Raw genomic sequence first — 21,734 nt, 5'->3', positions numbered from 1 at the left:
AGGGACATCCTGTACTACAAGGGCAGGATGGACATGGATCAGATGGAGGTGTTGGATGTGGAGGATGGGAAGGACAGGGAGCTGAACGTGAGCGTGAAGAACGCAGTGAAGCTCCGTTCGCTCAGTGGAGATGAGGTTCATCTCCTGTATGCTAAAAAACCTGAACAGAAACAGCGCTGGCTCCGAGCCTTCAGAGACGAGAGGGAGCAGGTCCAGCATGACCGAGAAACAGGTAAAACACACACATACACACATACACACACACACACACACACACACACACACACACATACACAGTTCAAAGTGTAAAGTATGAAGTGTACAACACACACCCAGAGTCCAAGCAACAGAAAGTGACAATAAGCTGCAGCTGATAAACATAAAAAAAAATGCTTGAAAATTTCACCAGAACAGTGATTACTTTAATCTGTGAAAGTGAAAGTGACGTGACGTGACATACGGCTAAGTATGGTGACCCATACTCAGAATTTGTTCTCTGCGTTTAACCCATACAAAGTGCACACACACAGCAGAATGTGGGCAGCCGTTTATGCAGCGGCGCCCGGGGAGCAGTTGGGGGGTTTTGGTGCCTTGCTCAAGACTCAAGACTCGAACCTTAGGATTAGGAGTCAGACTCCCTAACCATTAGGCCATGACTTCCCCCTTAATTTTCACATATCCCAGGCTATTATGAGCCTGGGGTCTGAGCGCAGGGTCAGAATAGTGTGGCGCCCCTGGAGCAGGTGAGGTTAAAGGCCTTGCTCAAGGACCCAACGTAGATGTCTCAGCAGCTTGTGGGCTTGAACCCTGACCTTCTGATTAGGAACCCAGCGCCTGGACCGCCATCACATCCCTGCCACTTGTGTATGTGGAGTGTGTGAATGTCATGTGTTAGAAAATGAATCAATACCTTACATCTAGAGCATTTGACAGACACCCTTATCCAGAGTGACTAACATTTGTTATACAACTGGGTAATTGAGGGTTAAGGGCCTTGTTTAAGGGCCCAGAAGTGGACGCTTGGTGGACCTGGGATTTAAACTCAAAACCATCTGATCAGTGGTCCAACACCTTGGAAGTGTTGGAAGTGTGGCCACTTCCAACTCCACCATCATCATCAAGTTTGCTGACAACACTGTTGTGTTTGGCCTGATCTCCAACAACGACGAGAAGGCCTACCTACAGGAGACTAAAAACCTGGAGGAACAATCTTCTCCTGATAGCCAGCAAGACTAAAGAGCTGATAGTGGACGTCAGCACGAAGCAGGAGCCCTCCGGAGGGTGGTGCGGTCAGCTGAACGTACCATCTACACTGAGCTCCCTGACCCGCAGGACATCTACAGCACGGGGTGCCAGAACAGAGCCAGGAACATTGTAAAAGATCTCAGCATCACAACAATGGGCTCTTTTCTTTGTTGCGTTCAGGGAAATGCTTCCGCTCCCTGAAAGCAAACACAGAGAGAATGAGGAGAAGCTTCTTCCCTCAGACCATTCGGAGTTTAAACCAGGAAACACCCAGGATCTAGTACTGGACCTCTCCCTCCATCTTCACTTTGTCTCTGCACTTTTTTTTTTGCACCATGACACTAACTCTGGACTGACACTTTAACACTGACTGAGACTTTAACTCTGGGATTGTCACTTTAACACTGACTGAAACTTTAACTCTGGGACTGACACTTTAACACTGACTGAAACTTTAACTCTGGGACTGACACTTTAACTCTGGGACTGACACTTTAACTCTGGGACTGTCACTTTAACTCTGGACTGACACTTTAACACTGACTGACACTTTAACTCTGGACTGACACTTTAACTCTGGACTGACACTTTAACTCTGGACTGACACTTTAACACTGGACTGACACTTTAACTCTGGACTGACACTTTAACTCTGGACTGACACTTTAACACTGGACTGACACTTTAACACTGACTGAAACTTTAACTCTGGACTGACACTTTAACACTGACTGAAACTTTAACTCTGGGACTGACACTTTAACACTGACTGAAACTTTAACTCTGTACTGACACTTTAACACTGACTGAAACTTTAACTCTGGGACTGACACTTTAACTCTGGGACTGACACTTTAACTCTGGGACTGTCACTTTAACTCTGGACTGACACTTTAACACTGACTGACACTTTAACTCTGGACTGACACTTTAACTCTGGACTGACACTTTAACTCTGGACTGACACTTTAACTCTGGACTGACACTTTAACACTGACTGACACTTTAACTCTGGACTGACACTTTAACTCTGGACTGACACTTTAACTCTGGACTGACACTTTAACACTGGACTGACAGTTTAACTCTGGACTTACAGTTTAACTCTGGACTGACACTTTAACTCTGGACTGACACTTTAACTCTGGACTGACACTTTAACATTGGACCTTCACTTTAACTCTGGACTGACACTTTAACTCTGGACTTACACTTTAACACTGACTGACACTTTAAGTCTGGACTGACACTTTAACACTGGACCATCACTTTAACTCTGACTGACACTTTAACTCTGACTGACACTTTAACTCTGGACTGACACTTTAACTCTGGACTGACACTTTAACTCTGGACTGACACTTTAACATTGGACCGTCACTTTAACTCTGACTGTCACAGCACAGTGACACTTTATACACACCATACTGCACATGGACACTAAAACCATACACATTTGTATAGTTTTTATATAGTTTATACATTTTATTTATCTACCTCCTTTTGGTTTCATTTTTATCCTTAATTCCATTCCTTTTACGCTTGAATACCGGACAGACGTAAAAGCATTTCACTGCATGTCTTACTCTGTATGTGTGTGTATGTGTGTGTATGTGTGTGTATGTATGTGTGTGTATGTGTGTGTATGTGTGTGTGTATGTGTGTGTATGTGTGTGTATGTGTGTGTATGTATGTGTGTGTATGTGTGTGTGTATGTGACAAATACAATCTGATTGGATTTAACTACTTAGCTACCGCATCCTAGAAGGTTCAGTTCTTCTGATTGGACCTTCTGACCAATAAAAACCCAGAATTCAGCATGCTGTGATGTACAGGGCATTAATGTTACTCTCTTCTCATCTCCATACTTCCCTTCTATTTTCTTCTCTTCTTTTCTTTTCACTTTTCTCTTCTCTTCTCTTCTCTTCTCTTCTCTTCTCTTCTCTTCTCTTCTCTTCTCTTCTCGTGCTGCAGGTTTTTCTATCACTGAGGTGCAGAAGAAACAGGCCATGCTCAACGCCTGTAAAAGCCATCCAGCTGGCAAGCCCAAAGGTTAGAGTCTGTTATTATCTCATTTTTCCACAGCTCTCTACGTCACCAGATTATGTTTGTTACCTAGTTTATGTATTATATAGTTGTTAGGTATCTTGTATGATGCTTCATTTGATGAATAAAGATGGATAATTGACAACAGGTGTGTCCCAAACTGCACACTTGCCCTGAACAGTGTAGTATAAACAGTGTGAGTGGTGTCTTCACATTAAAAACTCTGACTAGAAGATGAAGTGATGCACTTATTATTAACCACAAACACCAAATTCAAATAATGGACACTTCCTGCACTAAACACTCGCAGCTTTGTTTACATTACTTAGCAGAGGGAAGGCGGAGCTACCGGGTGCTGACGGTTGGTAAGAAAAAAAAATTTGGATGGACGAGACGTCTTCGCAAGATCTTTTAAATGAACCCACGCGCATCGTGTGATTTATTTTTCACAGTCAGTGTATTTGCGTGCTAAAACTACTGTAGCAGTCATGTGACTGAGCTCGATGTCATTTAACATCGATTGGAAAACAGCTTCTATTTCCACTTTTTGAGAAACGTTTTGAGACGAAACTCTTTTAGCATTCATACACTAGACTCTAGAGTACATAGTGTGTAGTCTAAGTGTATAGTGCGACATTTGGGTTTCTAGGTCACTTGGTGTATTTTATGGTTTTGTGTGTGTGCGTGTGTGTGTGTGTGTGTGTGTGTGTGTGTGTGTGTGTGTGTGTGTGTGTGTGTGTGTGTGTGCGTGTGTGTGTGTGTGCATGTGTTTCTCTTCTCTCAGCAGTGACCAGGCCCTACTACGACTTCCTGCTGCGGCAGAAACACCCCACGCTCCCCACCAGCCTCCCGCAGCAGCAGGTCTTCATGCTGGCCGAGCCTAAACGCAAGAGCTCCAACTTCTGGCACAACATCGGCCGACTGACACCTTTCAAAAAGTGAATGAATTCAAGAGAAAGAGAGAGAGAGAGAGAGAGAGAGAGAGAACGAGAGAGAGGAGCTCTCAGCTTGTGCCTGAACTTTACCCTTCAATCCTCATTTTATTATTATTATTATTATTATTCTTTTTGTATTCCATTTCTCCATGGTTGTACTTACTGATGCTCCACAGATTAGTTGTAATTGTGTTTGATTTTTGGAGAAAGCACTTTATTAAGGTGGTTACAGTCAGACTCGGTGACTGGCTCCCCGGGACTGCATCGATATGTGTTTATTTCTTTGGGAGTCTGTCATTTCCTGGAGCTCTGATTAGCCCCATACACACTAATATCACTAACTTGTGGTGTTTTTTTTTTCCCCTTTTCCTTAAATCTTTTCATGCCAATTGTATACAGTGCCAGATGTGTTTGCTTTCATATTTAATTTTGTTCTTCGTCACCTGAAACATGAAATAAGAGTTATTACAGTTACGTCCTAACGTGTTTATGAATCGGCTCTTCTTTCGTTTTGGTTGTATACTTATATATCGTCGCTGCCGGGCGGAATCCTCGTATCTCTAAAACCGTTATTTTTCAGGAAATTAAAAAAACGGTGTCTCTTATCCGCGATGCGCAGGGTTTAGTCCGCGTTGCAGTGGATTGTCTTGCACTAAATTCCTGTCCTCAGACGAGCACCAGAACTAGCGGGGGGTCAAGATTTTTTTTCTTTGAGCCCAGTGTTTTCCAGAAGACGTGTTGATTCGTTTCGACTCTTCTTGAGGAGAAATACGCCACGAGGCTCTCCCGCGGAGTGAAGAAGAGGCGGAGTTACGAGATTTCTCACAGTTGAAGTGTCCAATGAAGTTAAGAGATTAGCACTCAAGCTATTTTCAAGACTTTAGATTGGTTAATAACTTGTAAAATTAACAGACCGACGTGGGGACTGACCGATAGCATCGATATGTGAAAAAATATGAAATTGACAAAATTTGGACATAGGAGGTTTCCGCCCGACAGCGACGATACGTTTATCTGAATGTCACACCGATGACGCTCTGGGTTATGTCACCTTTCTATTAAGCAACTTTCAGAATTTCTCATTGGAATAACGAACAGCAACGAGCGAGAAACAAGCAGCGGAATCACTTCGTATTAAAATCTAGAAATGTTTAAGGTCAGAGGTTTGTCAGTATAAACAAGTGTCTTAATTTTGTTGTCGTTTCGCTAATTTAGCTCATATATTTTGCTAACATGCTCCACTGCATTCTTTTTAAATGCTCGATGTCAAATCTTTTCTCATTTTAATCAAGTGTACAAGATATTCAGCTCAATTCAGAACATAAACATAGGACAAAAGGTTAATATAAAGAATAATACAATACAACATTCAAGATTAATATTAGATATATTTAAATGTGTATGTATTTATCCCCAATGAACAAGTCTGAGGTGACTCAGGTGACTGTGGGGAGGAAAAACTCCCTTAGATGGTAAAGGAAGAAACCTTGAGAGGAACCAGACACAAAGGGGAACCTCATCCTCATCTGGGTGACACTGGGGGTGGGATTATAAATATACAGTCTGATAAATGTCGTAGTGATGTAAAGACCACATGGAGTTCACATATCCTCTTTAGTACAGCAGAGTCTAACTGGAGCTGGTAGATCTTTAGATGTCTCAGGATCCTCACAGAATCAGCCTCATCTCAGTGGAGGTCCAAAATCTCCATCGCACAGAAGACGATCAGAGCTGGTAGAGTTTCTGGATGCCTCGGGATGAGTAGAAAGAGAGAAGCAGGGGAGAGGGATTAACATATCTGCTGTTCATAATATTAGCAAGCACTAGATGATAACGTGCATTCGGTCTGATGTAATAGTGCACAATATTATGGGATGTATTATGTGTACGCCTGACTAAAGAGAGGAGTTTTTATATCTACATTTAAACTGGGAAAGTGTGTCTGAGCCCCGAACACTATCAGGAAGACTGTGATAAAGTTTGGGAGCTAAATAAGAAAACGCTCTACCACCTTTAGTAGACTTAGATATTCTGGGAACTAGCAGAAGCCCTGAGTTTTGTGATCTCAGAGAGCGTGAAGGATTGTAACGTGTTAGAAGACTAGTTAGATACATGGGAGCTAAACCATTAAGAGCCTTGTACGTAAGTAGCAGCAGTTTGTAATCAGTTCTAAACTTAACAGGTAGCCAGTGTAGAGATGATAAAATTGGGGTTATATGGTCATACTTTCTTGTCCTAGTGAGAACTCTGGCAGCTGCATTTAGGACTAACTGTAACCTATTTATTAAGAGGTTACCTAGTAATGCATTACAATAGTCCAGTCTAGAGGTCATGAAGGCATGAACTAGCTTCTCAGCATCAGATACAGACAGGATGTTTCTCAGCTTGGTAATATTTCTAAGGTGGAAGAAGGCTGTTTTGGTAGTATGAGCGATATGATTTTAAAGATAAGTTGCTGTCTAATATAACAGTGGTCCCCAACCCCCGGGCCGCCGACCGGTACCGGGCCGCCCATGGTACATTAAATTATTTTCATTTTATTTACTGTGGTGTATTTCCCTCCGGTTTGTGCGACTTTCCATGGACGAGAGGTTAACCGGGAGCTGAGAGACGTCACCTAAAGCCACACCATGCGCAAAATAGTGCTCGGTGTACATGTATATCGTGTTTGCTCAATTAAATTTAACCCACAAATTAGCAAAAATGAGTACGAAACAGACGTCGTCAGAAAGTTTCCTTTTGGGAAAAAAAAGGCCCAGTGAAGAGAAGAGACAGAAGAAGAGCCTTCAATGTCAAAGAAACATAACACTTAACAGACAATACCATGAGTCCTACCAGAAATATGGATTTATCGTGACAGGTGACTCCCACACACCAACCCCGCTCTGCGACCAGCTCTCTAATGAGGCAACAAAACCTTCAAAACTGCTTCTCCACTTGAACGTCAAGCACCCTGGATTAAAAGACAAGCCCCTGGAGTATTTTGAAAGAAAGAAAGAAAAAAAAACGGGAACACGAAGGACAGAAATTTATGAGGGCCACCACATCAATAAAGAAGAATGCACAGAGCATTTGGTGACTAACCGTATTGCTAAGGATAAAAAGCCATTCACTATCGGTGAAGAATTGATCTTGCTCTCCAATAAAGACATTTGAAGTGAACTTTTAGGAGAGGCTGCTGTGGAAAAGATAGCACAGCTAGCGCTGCGACTAGGCACATGTGCTACCTTTTCTACAGCAGCCTCTCCTAAAAGTTCACGGCAAATGTCTTTAGTGTGTGACATGGAAACCTTCAGAAATTCTTGCCGTATTTATACAAAAAGACACACATTCACAATATATGGATACACACAATCTGTTTTATTTTAAAAGTGTTTCAAACTTTACAGCGTTTGCAGACCCAGTATCTGTCGTCCCTGCATTTGGCACAAGTGAATTTCTTACATTTTGCACAGGGAAACTTGCTGCGATTCCTGTTGCAGCTCTCTTGCACCTGGCACTGCGTTACCTGTATGGTCCCTGGCATAGAATCTGCAGCAGCAGCAGCAGCTTCGCGGCCCGCCTCTGTGCTAATATTTCCTTGTGCTGCATGAATCGGCAACGAAGTTCTTTAGCTAGATGGCTCAGAAACAATCGTCTTTTTCCCGTCCACCCTGTACATGCCTTGTACAAAACGTAGGCATTCACCGCTGCCAGGTCCAGCATATTGTAAAAAACTGCTACTGGCCACCTGCGTGTTGCTGCTCTTACGGAATACATCCGCGCCATTTGGTCTAACACGTCTACACCACACTGTAAAAGCAGAGAGAGAGAGAGAGAGAGAGAGAGAGAGAGAGAGAGAGAGAGAGAGAGAGAGAGAGAGAGTCATGAGTATATGTGTTTTTTTCTATAGGCCTGTATAGTACACATCAGAAAGCATTGTAGCACTGGTGTAAAATTATACACACATTCACTTACCTTCATGTGGTTATAGTCTGTTATCGTGCTGGGTTTCCTCTTTCTGTCGTCACCGATCGTCACTTCTTGGTGCTTGGAACTTAGAACACGCACAGTCTTGTTTTTTTTAGGTGAATAAACGGTCAAGGAGACTCTGCCGCTTCTAAGCACTGAAGTGGAGAACACCTCTTGCTGGCCAGGGTCTTTTGCAAGTTGAGGAAGTTCACGCCGCATTTTATTCACCGTGCCCAGTAGCGTTGTTTTGCGCTCCAGCAGTCTGTTTGCCAGTGAAAGTGAAGTGAAGAAATTGTCCGTCGTGACATTTCTCCCGGCATCCAAAAATGGCTCCATCAGATTCATGACCACGCTGTCTGCCAGCCTCTCTCCCTTCTGACGACTGGGGTCCTTTCCCAAGTAAGGAGATGCATAGCAGACATATTTGGTCTCCAAATCCGTGGCCAACCAGAACTTGATCCCAAATTTGTCTGGCTTGGTTGCGATATACTGTGTGAATGGACAACGAACCTTGGTAGGGAACAGCTGTTCATCTATGGTCATGTGTTCTCCTGGAGTGAAACTCTCAACACAGTTCTTGTTGAAGCGTGTCCAGATGTCGGACATCGCAGCGAATTTGTCTGTTTTCAACCGTTCTGTCTGTGTGTCCTTGTTATCGAATCGAAGGTTTTGCATAATTGAAAGGAATCTATCTCTGGACATTGTGTCTTTGATTACTGGCACCAGAAAGCTTTCTGACCAGCAATCCACAAGGGCACCAACGGGACACATGATTGCTCTTACAAACAGAATTGAAAGGAATGCCATCAGTTCATGAACTGCCAAACTCCAGTCCGGCTCTGTTTTGCGGGCTTGACTGACCGTGCAGTCCCTGATGGTCTGCAGCATTCCCACGTCTATCAGGCAAAGGAAGCTTTGGAGAATGCTTCTAATTTTACGCTGTCGGAAGATGAACAAATAGAGAATGGTAAATTTACATGAACCTCACTCTAAATGGGTTTATGTAAATATCATATCTACTATGGCAATGACAAACCTTAGAAAACTCTGTGGGTCCAGCTTGCGCTGTGAAGCACAAGCGATTTGCCTCTGCACTGAGCGTCCCGATGTCCTCCTCTACCCACACGGTGCCGTCTTTTGCCGTCTGGCTCAGACAGGGCTTCCCAGTACCACGGTGCATCTCCTGTGGAGGCGTGTTGGGTTCTTGTTCCGTCTCCTTTTCGGTTTCTTCTGAGGAGCTATCAGCGACCTTCTGGAATGAAATCTCTCTCCTCCATCAGGGTCTTCTTCGTCCATTTCCTGAAGCCAGGTCCAAGCCGGGTGCGTGAAGAGCTTCTTCTTGTATGGCGGTGATACGGAGACCATCCTGATGTGCGTTCTCAAAAATGTGAAGAAGAAATGATTCTCCTGTCTGGGTCGGTCTGCTTTCATGTACAGCACTGTGCTGTAGTCATGCAATGCCACTCCTTTGCATACACAGACACAATGGACAGAATCGCATCTTGCAAAGCTGGAGAGATCACACAAAAACAAAATTCACTTTTGGTGTTAGAATTCAGTGATTCATTTTATTCTGTATGTGTACGAACATGTCAAAAGCCGTGGACAATAACTTCACTCGGCTTATGACATTTGTGTACAAACATACATTGGAGACTGAAGTGTTAGCAAGTTTTAATTTTATGCATGTCATTGTATTAGCAACTTTTCATTCTGTTGAAATTTCACACACTTTTTTTTAGAAATAAAACAGACTATCTTGTATAGATACGGCAGACAATTCTGAAGGTTTCCATGTCACACACACAGGTTTGGCCTGCCTTGGATCTGAGCTACTCTGAGTAAACAAATGCAAATGTGCCAGGCCTCACAGGTGATGTGTGTGTTTGCACAACAAAAGCAGGAGGAGAATCGAGTAATGACAAACGACTGCCGATTAACCAGAAGTCATTCATTTCCTATGGAGAGTCGCGAAGTCGCTGCGTGAGGTGCCGACCATCTGTGGATCCGTAATTTCCGGATCCGTTAAAAAAATGTGAACTTGTGCGACCACACCGCATCCGATATGCCAAGCGGATGTGATGTATTCCAAAGTTGTTCTATCAGTTTCGTGTAGCTCAGTGGTTATGGTGTTGGGCTACTGATCAGAAGATCATGGGTTCGAACCCCAGGACCACCAAGCTGCCACTGCTAGGCCCCTGAGCAAGGGCCTTAACCCTCAGTTGTAAGTCACTCTGGATAAGGGTGTCTGCTAAATGCCATAAATGTGTGTGTGAGGTGATAAGAATTATTGAAAAGTACTAATATTAACTTTAGTAATTTTTCAACTTTACCAAAAACAATCTTTTTGTTTTAAATACATTGTTATTTATTTAAAAAGTAACAAATTATTAATATTTATATTGTATTATTTTTCATGTCGTGTCCATGTTTCCTCAAAAATTATTTGCGATCTTTCTGGATTTATTGTATTGTATTTACTCCTTCATTCATTCATTCATTTATTCATTCATTCATTCACCATGATAAATGGAGGGAGAATACAGGCTCTTGCTTTTGCTCTCCTTTACTGGAGACGCAAAAGTAAAACATTGCAAATCAGTGTGGATAAAACACTACCTGACTCGGAGAAACAGTCTCGGTGAGTATCACCATTTAGTGCAAGAGTTGTGCCTTAATGGAGAAGATTTTCGTGGTTATTTTCGGGTGTCACGATCATCTAGTAATGGGTTTTCCGAGACCGAGAGGATTAGCTTCTCTCCCATGTTGACATGTACATGATCATATTACACATTCCGTGCGACCGTCACTAGGGGGCGACATCGGACAGTCATGTCCGTTTGTCGTGTGCAGTGTGAAGACCGCTTTAACAGCTCGGGATTTGCACCAGAAAATAAAAAAAATGTCAGTAATTCTAATTAAGAGTTTCGTCAAAGCTGAAAATATATTTTTGCAACCGAATAGAAACCAAACCAAGTCTCATGAACATGAAAATAACCTCCAGACACTCACCGAAATCTGTGGCATTACAATCGTAATGTCTTGTCAGTAGTTGATGATACATCCCAAATTATCCCAAATTATCCCAATTTTTCGGCGAATTACTCTCTTAAACTAACAAAGAACCGAGAAGCAGGATTAAGTGCTTCAAACCTTCCTTCCCTCAGTGCAGCAGCTGCTCTTCTGCAAACACTGATGTCCGTCCGAGCGAGAACAAAAGCTATTTGTATAGCTCCGCCTCACCGAAGACTTCCACGCCCCCTAGAGACAGCTCAGCCAATCAGCTTTTTACGCACGTTCAGCGAGTCCCCTTCGCCCAGTAACATCACGCGCTCACAAATCCGTTGTCCGGTGAGGAAGAGATAAACACCGCATAGTCTTTTTTTTTTCACCTAGAACAAGCTGGGACACAACCTGTCTGTGCATTTGTCGAGCTATATGGACATTTGGGACAAAGTTAGTTTGGAAGACTGTGTTATATCATGTTTGTGTGTATTTGTGCCTACATGTAAACACCAATCACATATCATTGCATGCGTTTTGGTCATAAAATTATATATATATAAAAAAAAAATCTAATGCAATAAAAAACATGCATGCATGCATTAAAACAGCAATCAGAGTAATAGTTGTACAGTATGGGCTGCACTATGACGTCACTGTCACAATGCATCGTTTGTACACTCATGCATCAGGCTGGATAACATGCATGCATGCATTAAAACAGCAATCAGTGTAATAGTTGTACAGTATGGACTGCACTATGACGTCACTGTCACAATGCATCATTTGTACACTCATGCATCAGGCTGGATAACATGCATGCATGCATTAAAACAGCAATCAGTGTAATAGTTGTACAGTATGGGCTGCACTATGACGTCACTGTCACAATGCATCGTCTGTACACTCATGCATCAGGCTGGATATCTGTGAGAAAGAGGTGAGTACACACACAAAAAAAGGTGCAGGTTCTACAGGAGATTGCAGTCTGTGATGCAACATTACATCCCTCCATATAAATCAGTCCTGCGGTGGTTTATGTCTCAATACACTATTATTTGTTACCACTCACAGATGCACACAAAACCACACATAAAGTCACGAGCCAAACTGAATATTTATTGAAAAATGAACTACAACTGAGATGTAATGTTCAACCTTTTTTCATTTGGAGACAAACTTTAGTTTTGCTTAATCACAGGATTTGGAACAACCAGAGCTTGATATTACAAACACATAAGAAATTAAATTTGAAATAAAAGACACATCAGTGGTGTTCATTTTGCAAACTTTGACCATAGACTTTTTGACATAGACTCTCCCTCATTAAAGGGCAGATTTAGTTGTCTCTGCTGCCACAATAAAGCTTTACAGCCTTTACAGCAGCTTCACTTTTTGATTTTGCTTTCATGAACATATTCTGCTGGGAAACCAGACTCTTTTTTTCATCTCCTCCGAGTTCTGGAGCTTCTGCTTTACGTCCAGGTCCTTATACTTCTCATAATGTTTCGTGTCATAGTGTCTTATGTTATATTCTTCCGTTACAGACACGTTAGCACCGTTAGCACACAAGACAAACAGGTCTGTCCTTTATGTTCGTGAACAGATAATCTGCCTCCTTCCTGTCTTGAAAGCTCCTATTGTCCATCTTTCGTTTGGACATTTTTGTGGAGGGTGGAATTAACTTGCCCGATGTGACTACTGTATAACATGGTTGTTAACGACTGTCAACAGAGAATGAGGGGCGCTTGCTGTTCGTGACTACGTGTCAATACAGTGGCAAGGCATTCTGGGATTTGTAGTATTAGCGGAGCATGCGGCTAGCCAGTTGTAATGCACATCTGATGCGATCTCGCTGGCCAATTATAATTACACCTTGGGCCAAACCTGAGTTTGACACCCCTGGTCTAGGGCATGGGTGACCATGGTGTTATGTGTAGAAAATGCTTCTCCCTCTCAGCTTAATCCTTTTGTTGGTTATGTTTTGGCAGGACAGCAGATCAGATATACTCACTGACTTATTTATTAGGAACAGCTGCACCCATGTGCATTCATGGAATTATCTAATCAGCCAGTCATATGGTCGGAGCAAAATGCTTAAAATCATACAGAAACAGGGAAAAATATCAGAATGGGGAAAAATGTGATCCCAGTGATTGTGACCATGGCTCATTTAAGTATTTCAAATACTGCGGATCTCCTGGGATTTGCACATAGTCTCAAACAATCTCTAGACTCCAGAATGGTGCAAAAAAATAAATAGTTCTGCAGATGGAAATGTCTTGTTGATGAGCAAGATCAGATGAGAATCAACAGACTGGTTTCAGCTGACAGAGAAACCTACAGTAAGTAATTTAACCACTCTTTACACACAGGGTGAGCAGAAAAGCATCTCACTCAGCTCAACAAATTGAAACGAAGATGTGCTACAAAAAAGGCAATTGGATCGGGTTACACTTCTCGGGCACGGAAATATGGCAGACGAAGATGTTTTCCCAATCTTTAACAGTCCAGTTTTGTATCAGGGTCATTTTATTTGCTGTTTATTATCAAATGTTTCGTGTGCTTAAGAAGATGTGAAGTGAAATAATAAGTAAACATGAAGAAGGGTAATAAAACAGGTGATGATTTGCATTTTCTTTTCTTTTTTTTTTAATATATCTTGATTTTACAAGCTATGATTTATAGCCCCGGTGGAAAGGGCCTGGCGTGTTGATGAGGCAGGCTTTATTTACTCAGGTAGCCATTGTGATGACTTCGGTCCCTTTGTGATAAATGGATTCAAAGAAGAGGAGTTCTGTATGGAAAAGAAAAATCATCATCAATTGTCATATTTGATCAGAATGCCATGTTCTGTGGGCAGAACTACTGAGCCTTCTCTTCTGGAGGAAATAATGAACGAACAAAACAATAAAATAGTCAATCGAATGAACTGTGTTTATTTAAGAGAGAATGAGGAAGAACAAAAGATATGTAATTGAAAAAGACTACGAAAAACATTTGCATGGGATTTTCCATTAAGAGATTTAATATATTTTACAGCTCCGTGGTACACACTCCAAGTTGACCAATCTACAGATATCGACAACAAGGCAATACTACTTGTTTATGTGCGATATCTATTTCAGGAGGATGTGCATGAGGATTTGTTATGTGCACAGACACTGTACCTAGACAGTTGGATCAACACCCATCATCTTGCTGAAAGAAGATTCTAGAATTGTTATGAGTTTTCCTTTCCATTTTATAGAATGACAAGTTTCCTTTACCTTTATATGAATTTATGTAACCATTTTGTGATTAGGAAATGATCTAATGTTCATTAGTATGTTTAGATATTAAGACAGAGAGTAACAGTGAAAGCTTAAAAGGAAATCACAAGGCTTTGTGTCAGCAGAATAAGAACACACAGTCAGCCGTGCAGCCTGGGAGACTTCTCAGGATGTTTTACAGAAGCATGAGATCATGAGAGACCTGACAGGATGCTGACAGAAGCAGAATGACCGTTATGAGATTATATTAATAAATGATAGAAATAGGGTTTTAGAACCAGTTATCGGTGTGCATTCACCTTGAAGCAAGCTCAGTGTGTTATACTCTGTTATTGCTTATAGTGGGTGCATCAGGAGAACAAACGCAGGCTTACACTTTGAGAGTGTTTCTTGGTTTGTTTTATCTTTGCATTTTACTTATTTCTACTTACACTAGAATTGTTTGACTATTTGAAGGAGATTTTGTTTGTAATTTTCTTTTCTTTTACCTTACATATATTACACACATCTATTTGTACTACACTACTTTTAATAAAAACATGGCCTCCAGTTGTGAGGACCCTGAAAAGACAAAAAGATCTAAGTCTGACTCCTTCATCTAAAGATTCAATCAATAGAATAGGTAGAAGAACTTGAAGCAGAACCTTTGTTAGAAGACCAAGGGACTTCGAAGGATACCTGCGTTCAAGGTAAGAGCAACTGTAATTGTTGATTTTGTGTTTTCAAAACTGGTATTTTTGTGAATTTCAACGTATCTATAAGGTATCTGCGCAAGGAACTATAAAGTATCCGATACAAGAGATAGTTGAAAAACTTCCATTCCATATAAATGAGCAATCAACCCGCGATATATTGGCTTCTAGACTAGGGATGTACCGATACCACTTTTTCTATTCCGATCCGATACCTGTGATATTTTCTACCTTTAAAACTAAAGAATGTATACAATGTAATTTATTATATAAGTGTATTTTTTTCTTATAGGCTCAAGCAATAGTTAGTTAATTGACATTATTCAACCACCACGGGCATGGGCGTCGGAAGTAAATAATAAGTAAACAACGGAAATGGGCGTGTCCTGTCCCACACACATATAATGGTTCCGACGCCCATGGATTTAGGAAGCAGCAGCGTGGTCAATGCTGTAGGTAAAACGTGGAATGGAGTTTAATTTATTAGGACATTCCTCAAGTGGAATGGATTCGACTGGCGGCGCTCTGAAAAGTGCGATGCCCATGACCACGGGTATCGGATTTGGATTGGTCACGCACCACCGATACCTGATCCACTCAAAATGCTTGGATCGGAGCCGATACCGATCCAAAATTTCGGTTCGGTACATCCCTAGTCTAGACTGCCCTCTGGCCCTCATCAGCAGAGTGGGGCAGAGTCAGAAGTGACATCGGAAGGCGAGATGTATGCCTTAACTCCTAAGAGTATCAGATATTTGTGTAGATCTCTGGGGAAGGATGCCAAATCCCACAGAACATCCAGGTTCAACCTGGATAAGTTGTATATGGCACAATGGTCAGGAACTCCCATTACCACCAGAGGCGGGGAGAAAATCCCCAGGCGATTTGTCACAAGTAAATTTAGGTGGCATAGGAGGAAACAAAGAAAGGTGAGGTAAGACTCCCATGGCCTAAGAATTAGTAAATGTACTTAGGAACAGAACTAATGCGGGACATTCATCATTAGACGATGTTGTCATAGACTCAGAAAGACCCAGGCCATGGGATGATCCTCAAACAAGTGGTCTCTATCCCTCTCTACCTCAGCTAAAAGACTGTACTTTTTATTACCCCAATAGCTACTGGGGAAGAATCCTCAGACTATGTATTTTCCAGTAGAAGTGAAGATGAAAGATACATCCGACCCCAAACTAGAATAAAAACTTTAAAAGATAGTAGAAACTCTAACAGAGCATGTGAGCAGAGGATTAAAGTAAATGACAAAGTATGTGTTAACCTTAACCCTGTTGAACTAAGTAAAGAAGGCAGAAGTCACCTAAGAAAAGCAAGTAAATTCAGTGAATTAAAATTAAGCAAAATACTCCAGTTAGCTACTGGAGACACAGTGGACGAGATTAAAGATAGAACAGACATAAATGAAAAAGCTAAAATGGACTTAATAGAAATGAGATGTGAAACCATGCAAGAAGCTATGTGTCATGTGATCTCTGATTTCACTGATCTAAGAGACCCTATGTAGGTGGACTGAGAGACAGACTGACTGAGAAATCCAGACCCAGCCTAGAAAAAAGCAAACACACTCCGATTGTGTGTGATAGGTTTAGTGTAAGGGCTTTAAGCCCTGTTTGTGGAAGCTCCTCTGCTGAAGACAGCATATCAGAGACTTCAGGTGAAATAGATGAAATTCTAAAAGATATAGGACTAAGGAAAAAGAGAGCTGCTGTAAAAAGAAAAACTAAAACAACTAAAATAATTACAGACCCCATCATGTTCCAAGTACTTGCAGGAACTGAACTAAGGGGAAAGGATCCACTAGAAAAAGTTAATCAAATAAATGAGATATATGATCAAATCAAAGCTAATCAAAGCTAATCAAATAAATGAGCTCTTTCTAGGCCGGGTCTGGATTTCTCAGTCAGTCTGTCTGTAAGTCCGCCTACATGGGGTCTCTTAGATCAGTGAAATAGTGCCAGAATGGAACACTGAACTAATAACATACAGAAATGAACTGATCCTAGGAAACCCTCGTAAAAAGGAAAAAACAATACAGGAACATGGTTACAGGCCTATCCATATTCCTAACAAAAGAAATAGACAAAGGTACTAAGAGACAGGCTATTCTAGAAACAAAAGGAGAAATACATGAAGAAGGGAAAGTTAAAGGCTTAAATTCCTTTCTCTTAATGGGACCAGAAACTCCCATGAGTACAATCCTTAGTGAAGGAATAAAAGATGACAGAAAGTCGGCTTTGATTAAAGAAAAAGGAGGGGAGAAGGACAAGAGTAAAGATCAATCCTTCTTACAGAAAGGGAAGCAGACCCAGAAACCTCCACAACGTGACTATTATCCGAGACAGGCAAAACTAACCAGAAATGAACTGGAATGAGGCCTCCTCAAGACAGAGGTATTTCACAGTTCTGCCCCAGGCAGGAAAACAGACGTGACACATTCTCTCGTATAACATACAAGCCAACTCCACCAGACAAGCACTTCACTAAGTCTGATGAGAGAAACCATAGTGATTATACGTATCGCATTTGCAACACCAAAACCATAGCCCCAAAACCAACCTTAACTAAGAAGTACTCAGGAAACACTAGTAAGAGCCGGCCTCCGGTAGGGAGCTAAGAGATGCCCTCGATAAAGAAGGTATCCAAGAAAAGGGAGGGCAACTAAAAACCAGAATAGGACACCTACTGTAGAGTTTAGAATTGACACGGGAGCTGATGTACCCACAGTATCCCAAAAAGGAGGCTGGAAATCTTAAATCAATAGGAAAGAAATATCTAATAGAAGCATATGATGGTGAAATAAAAGAAAAAGAGGTATATGATCTTGAAGGCATCAAGGTCATAAAAGGAAGAAAACCTCTTAGAGATGTCTTAAAGATGTCAAACACTAAAGTTGATCAAAAGAAAGAAATAGAGAGAATTTTTAAGGAAACTAACCTTTGCTACTAAAATATAAAGACATATACAGTAAAAGTAAAAATGATTGTGGCCTAATGGGCCCTGAACATACTGCTAAAATAATCGGAAAGGACTCCCAGCCCCCAAAGGCAGTATCCTATTAAAAAGGAAGCGACGGAGTCCATAAGACAAACCATCAGAGACTTAGAAAAACAAAGAGTAATAAAAAAGGTCAAAAGTGCACCCACTAATGCACCTATACAAGCAGTAACAAAACCAGATGGAGGCTGGAGATTAGTGACTAACTACAAAGCTTTAAACAAAGTGACAGTACCTGATACCAGATATTTGATAAATGCACATGACACCACAAATGGATTAGGAACGGGAAAGTTCTTATCAAAAATAGACTTAGCTAATGGATTTTGGTCATGTCCTATTGATAAAGAATCGCAGGATAAAACCGGATTCACATGGGAACAGAACCGATATGTACTGTATATACTGTACCAGACTCTCACAGGGATTCATCAACACCCCAAACCTGTTTCAGAGGTTTAAAGCTGTTGTGTATATTGATGACATTCTAATCATGACAGAAACAGAGGACGAGCATTTCCAAATACTTGGAGAAGTATTGAAAAGGCTAGCAAGAGGGGGTCTAAAGTCCTGTCTAAAAAAAATGGAGATCGAAAAAAGGGTAAAGTTGAATTCTTGAGATTTACTATAACAGGAACTGGTATTGTAAATCACTTCAGAAACAACGTTTAGAGAAGTGGCAAGGAGTATAACCTACCACGGTGAAACATCTCCAGAGCTTACTCGGAACTCTGAAGTATGTGAGACTTATGAATTAATTCCAGGATATAGTCGACAAGCAAAATACTTGTATAAAAAGACATCTTCAAAGTCATTAAGATGGAAAGAGAAGGACGATAGACTAAAGGAGACTTTATTACAAATGGCCTTAGACTCGGCACGACTAGTCAGACGAGATGAAGAAACAGATCTGGTGGTTTATGTAAATAACACAGACACTGAGATCGAAGTACAGTAGTACTCTATAATGAAGGAAGAAAAATACCAGACAGCTTTTTCTCTTACACAAAAGAAGGAAAACAAGTTGAAACATGAGCCAAAGAGTGCTATAGATATTTTAATGACTACAGCTAAGCTCTTGATTTCGAAGCATTTTCAAAACATCGAAGCAAATAATAATCGAAGCAGACGCAGTTGAACCAGGAGGAATAAATACTTTAGAAAATGAGAAGAAAAATCTCATTAAAAATAAAGAAAACGTTCACAACTTTACCTGGGTGGAATTAGGAGTGATCTTACATGACATACAACTAAAATATAGGGTGAAGAGGGGATCAAAGAAAGAGAAAGAGACCTACTGACGGATCTAGCAAAGATGGCAGAGTCAAAAGTGCCATCATTTCTAAAGACAAAGGCAAAACCGTATTCAAGTAACAGAACATAAAACAGGAAGCGCACAGACCACCGAAGTAGCTGCTTTGCTCCAAGCGCTGACCTTTTGCACCGACCGAGGCTGAAAGAACACCATAATTGTGTCAGATTTTGTATATTCTGTATATGACTCATCCGAGTCATATAAAATAAACATACATTAACAAATACATCGTGGATATAAACGTCTTAAAAAAATAAAATGGCTAAATGTCCGATAGTTAACAAAATAAAGAAAGTTCAGGGTTCTTTTTCATCTGAGGATGAGAGAGCAGCATTTCCAAGCTCTGCCTTTAGGCAGAAGTTTTGTTTTGAAGTTTTGCTTCAATAAAAGTATAAACACTAAATTATACAAATGTACAGTATTATTTGACCCATTTTAACATTTTACTACATTTTCCTTATGGAATCCACCTTGAAATCCTCCCCCTTTTGGGATCGGGATAATCCTGTTTTTTTGGATCAAAGTTATCCAAATCCTACTGACAAGTTTTGAACAGCACAAATTGAAGGTTTGATCCAGATTAAAACTAGGATTGGATTTCGTAATCTAATCATATTTCAGGTTCCTTCTTTCCCTTTTGAACAACCCATTTTCAAGAAAGATCCGATAACCAAAATCCGATCATCTTACCTTTGAACAACTGGCCTCAAAACCGACTGATTTTAGGATGGCATCAAACTTTAGCGACAATCCGACTGCTTCCGGCAGTAATGGCACTAATCCACGAGAGGGCCCATGGACAACGGTGAGCATGAATCTCTGTCTTTGGTCTATAATTTGTACTTATTTGATATGTGATCGATATCCTGGTTTCAAAGTTATTATAGGTTTACTTGGAATAATATATTGTCAACCAATTGAAAGTATTTCCATAGTGTTAACTTTAATCATGTGGTTAATTCATAGTAGTGGATTCAATCAGATATGGAGAAAAAGGGGAAGGATCTTGTTATCATTAATGGCGTTTGGCTATACAGTCTCAGCCACTTTATTACGCCTGTATAAGGTACCCAATTGGATCAATTTATGTGTAGTTTCTTTTATGAGTTTTTGTTTTTTGTTATGGGTAACAATTTATGTATGGAAACAAGATAGAGTTAAATATGTGAAAGTTCTTGCTCCAAATGTTATTTTTACTGTTGTCACATGTGCATGTACTGAATATATGAATGATGTCAGACCTATGATGTTAGGAATATTGATGTTATTCACTCCAGTATTAAATGGAGAATTAAACTAACCACATATCCTGGCTCATCAACAGACAACGATTAGCTTGGATTCTGTACTGCTGGATTTGGACCGGACTTTGGAGGAAATATCTGATGATGATTTATGTAATAATAAACAGACTGAGAAACCAATAGAATCTAATGTGTTATTAGTTGGTGATGATCAAGCTCATGTGGTAAAACAAATTGGGCATCAGAATGAGGATCCCAATGATTGTGATGAGACTAATGTATCCCCGGTAACTCTTGCGATGATAGAAGACGCGCAGTCGCAAGCATTAATGCCTAAACGTAAAAGGAAAAAACTTATAGAGCTCTTCTGCTGTTATAAATGTCTTAAAAATCATCATTTTACTGTATTAACAAAACATGATGAGAGAATTTGTAGGGATTGTTGGGATAAAGGTACAGTATGCTTTGGAGATACTTGGACCTAGAACAGGTACAGTCCTGGGTAAACAGCTCGCCACGAGATACTGTGTCCTTCTATAAATGGATTAAATCATATTATGAAATAGATCAATCAGTTAGACCTATTGATTTGGTTAAACCATGGGGAGTAATTACTGCTAAAAGAGAAACAATTCTGGTGCATAAAGTTCAAATGCATAAGGTTCGGTTTTCTTCATGAATGCTGTTTCCTTTAATAGTGGTGCAGAGATGTGGACCCAGAAATGGGAGACTATGTAGTGGTGGAGCTCAAAGGTGAGATCTCACTACTGAGGGAACCATGGGACATACTCTGGGCCATTGTGGAGGGGAATGGGCGTTTAGGGGGCAAGCTGGTCACCTGGATGTGGGTAACTGAAACAACAGAATGGAGATATAATCCCCAAGATCCAATTTATCATGCTCAAATTTCTTTTAGTAATCGGAAAGTTTATAAAGTGTACATGCTTTCATCACAAAGGACAGTTGATTTAGGACAGACAGTTAAGATCGTACCTACTAAATTTGAAGCAAAGTGAAAGTCA

At 40.8% G+C, this 21,734-nt stretch overlaps 2 protein-coding genes across 8 annotated transcripts in view; one reads left to right on the top strand and one right to left on the bottom strand.

Moving 5' to 3' along the window:
- LOC113649776 (rho guanine nucleotide exchange factor 4) overlaps positions 1–4,720 on the top strand; it is a 135,724-nt gene extending 131,004 nt beyond the window's left edge. For 6 of the 7 annotated variants that reach the window (XM_047811180.1, XM_047811182.1, XM_027157732.2 and 3 more), the window contains 3 exons: positions 1–232; positions 3,220–3,297; positions 4,076–4,720. The exon at positions 1–232 is cut by the window's left edge. In XM_047811180.1, coding sequence (XP_047667136.1) covers positions 1–232; positions 3,220–3,297; positions 4,076–4,233 — 468 coding nt within the window. In that variant the 3' untranslated portion in view covers positions 4,234–4,720. The remainder of the gene's footprint in view (positions 233–3,219; positions 3,298–4,075) is intronic. The other variant, XM_047811181.1, reaches the window with a different exon arrangement.
- Positions 4,721–6,731: 2,011 nt separating this feature from the next.
- LOC113649717 (piggyBac transposable element-derived protein 3-like) lies at positions 6,732–11,401 on the bottom strand. Its single transcript, XM_027157642.2, has 5 exons — positions 11,190–11,401; positions 9,214–9,687; positions 8,184–9,116; positions 7,735–8,018; positions 6,732–7,199 (listed from the first exon to the last, which is right to left on the bottom strand). The coding sequence occupies exons 2-5, from the start codon at positions 9,355–9,357 to the stop codon at positions 7,058–7,060; spliced, it is 1,503 nt and encodes a 500-aa protein (XP_027013443.2). The 5' UTR covers positions 9,358–9,687; positions 11,190–11,401; the 3' UTR covers positions 6,732–7,057.
- Between the last annotated feature and the right edge of the window lie 10,333 nt (positions 11,402–21,734).

This window comes from Tachysurus fulvidraco, chromosome 3, assembly GCF_022655615.1.
Source record: "Tachysurus fulvidraco isolate hzauxx_2018 chromosome 3, HZAU_PFXX_2.0, whole genome shotgun sequence".
In the NCBI taxonomy this organism is placed as follows: Eukaryota; Metazoa; Chordata; class Actinopteri; order Siluriformes; family Bagridae; genus Tachysurus; species Tachysurus fulvidraco.
This window is presented reverse-complemented; position numbering and strand designations above follow the sequence as displayed.

What these genes read in the sequence shown, in the direction of transcription:
- LOC113649717 (XM_027157642.2), bottom strand. Translation starts at nt 9,357, where the DNA reads ATGCACCGTGGTACTGGGAAGCCCTGTCTGAGCCAGACGGCAAAAGAC. An exon ending in CAGACTATAACCACATGAAG is followed by an intron (nt 8,019 to 8,183) that starts GTAAGTGAATGT and finishes CTGCTTTTACAG; the next exon opens with TGTGGTGTAGACGTGTTAGA. An exon ending in CTATGCCAGGGACCATACAG is followed by an intron (nt 7,200 to 7,734) that starts GTAACGCAGTGC and finishes AAAATACTCCAG; the next exon opens with GGGCTTGTCTTTTAATCCAG.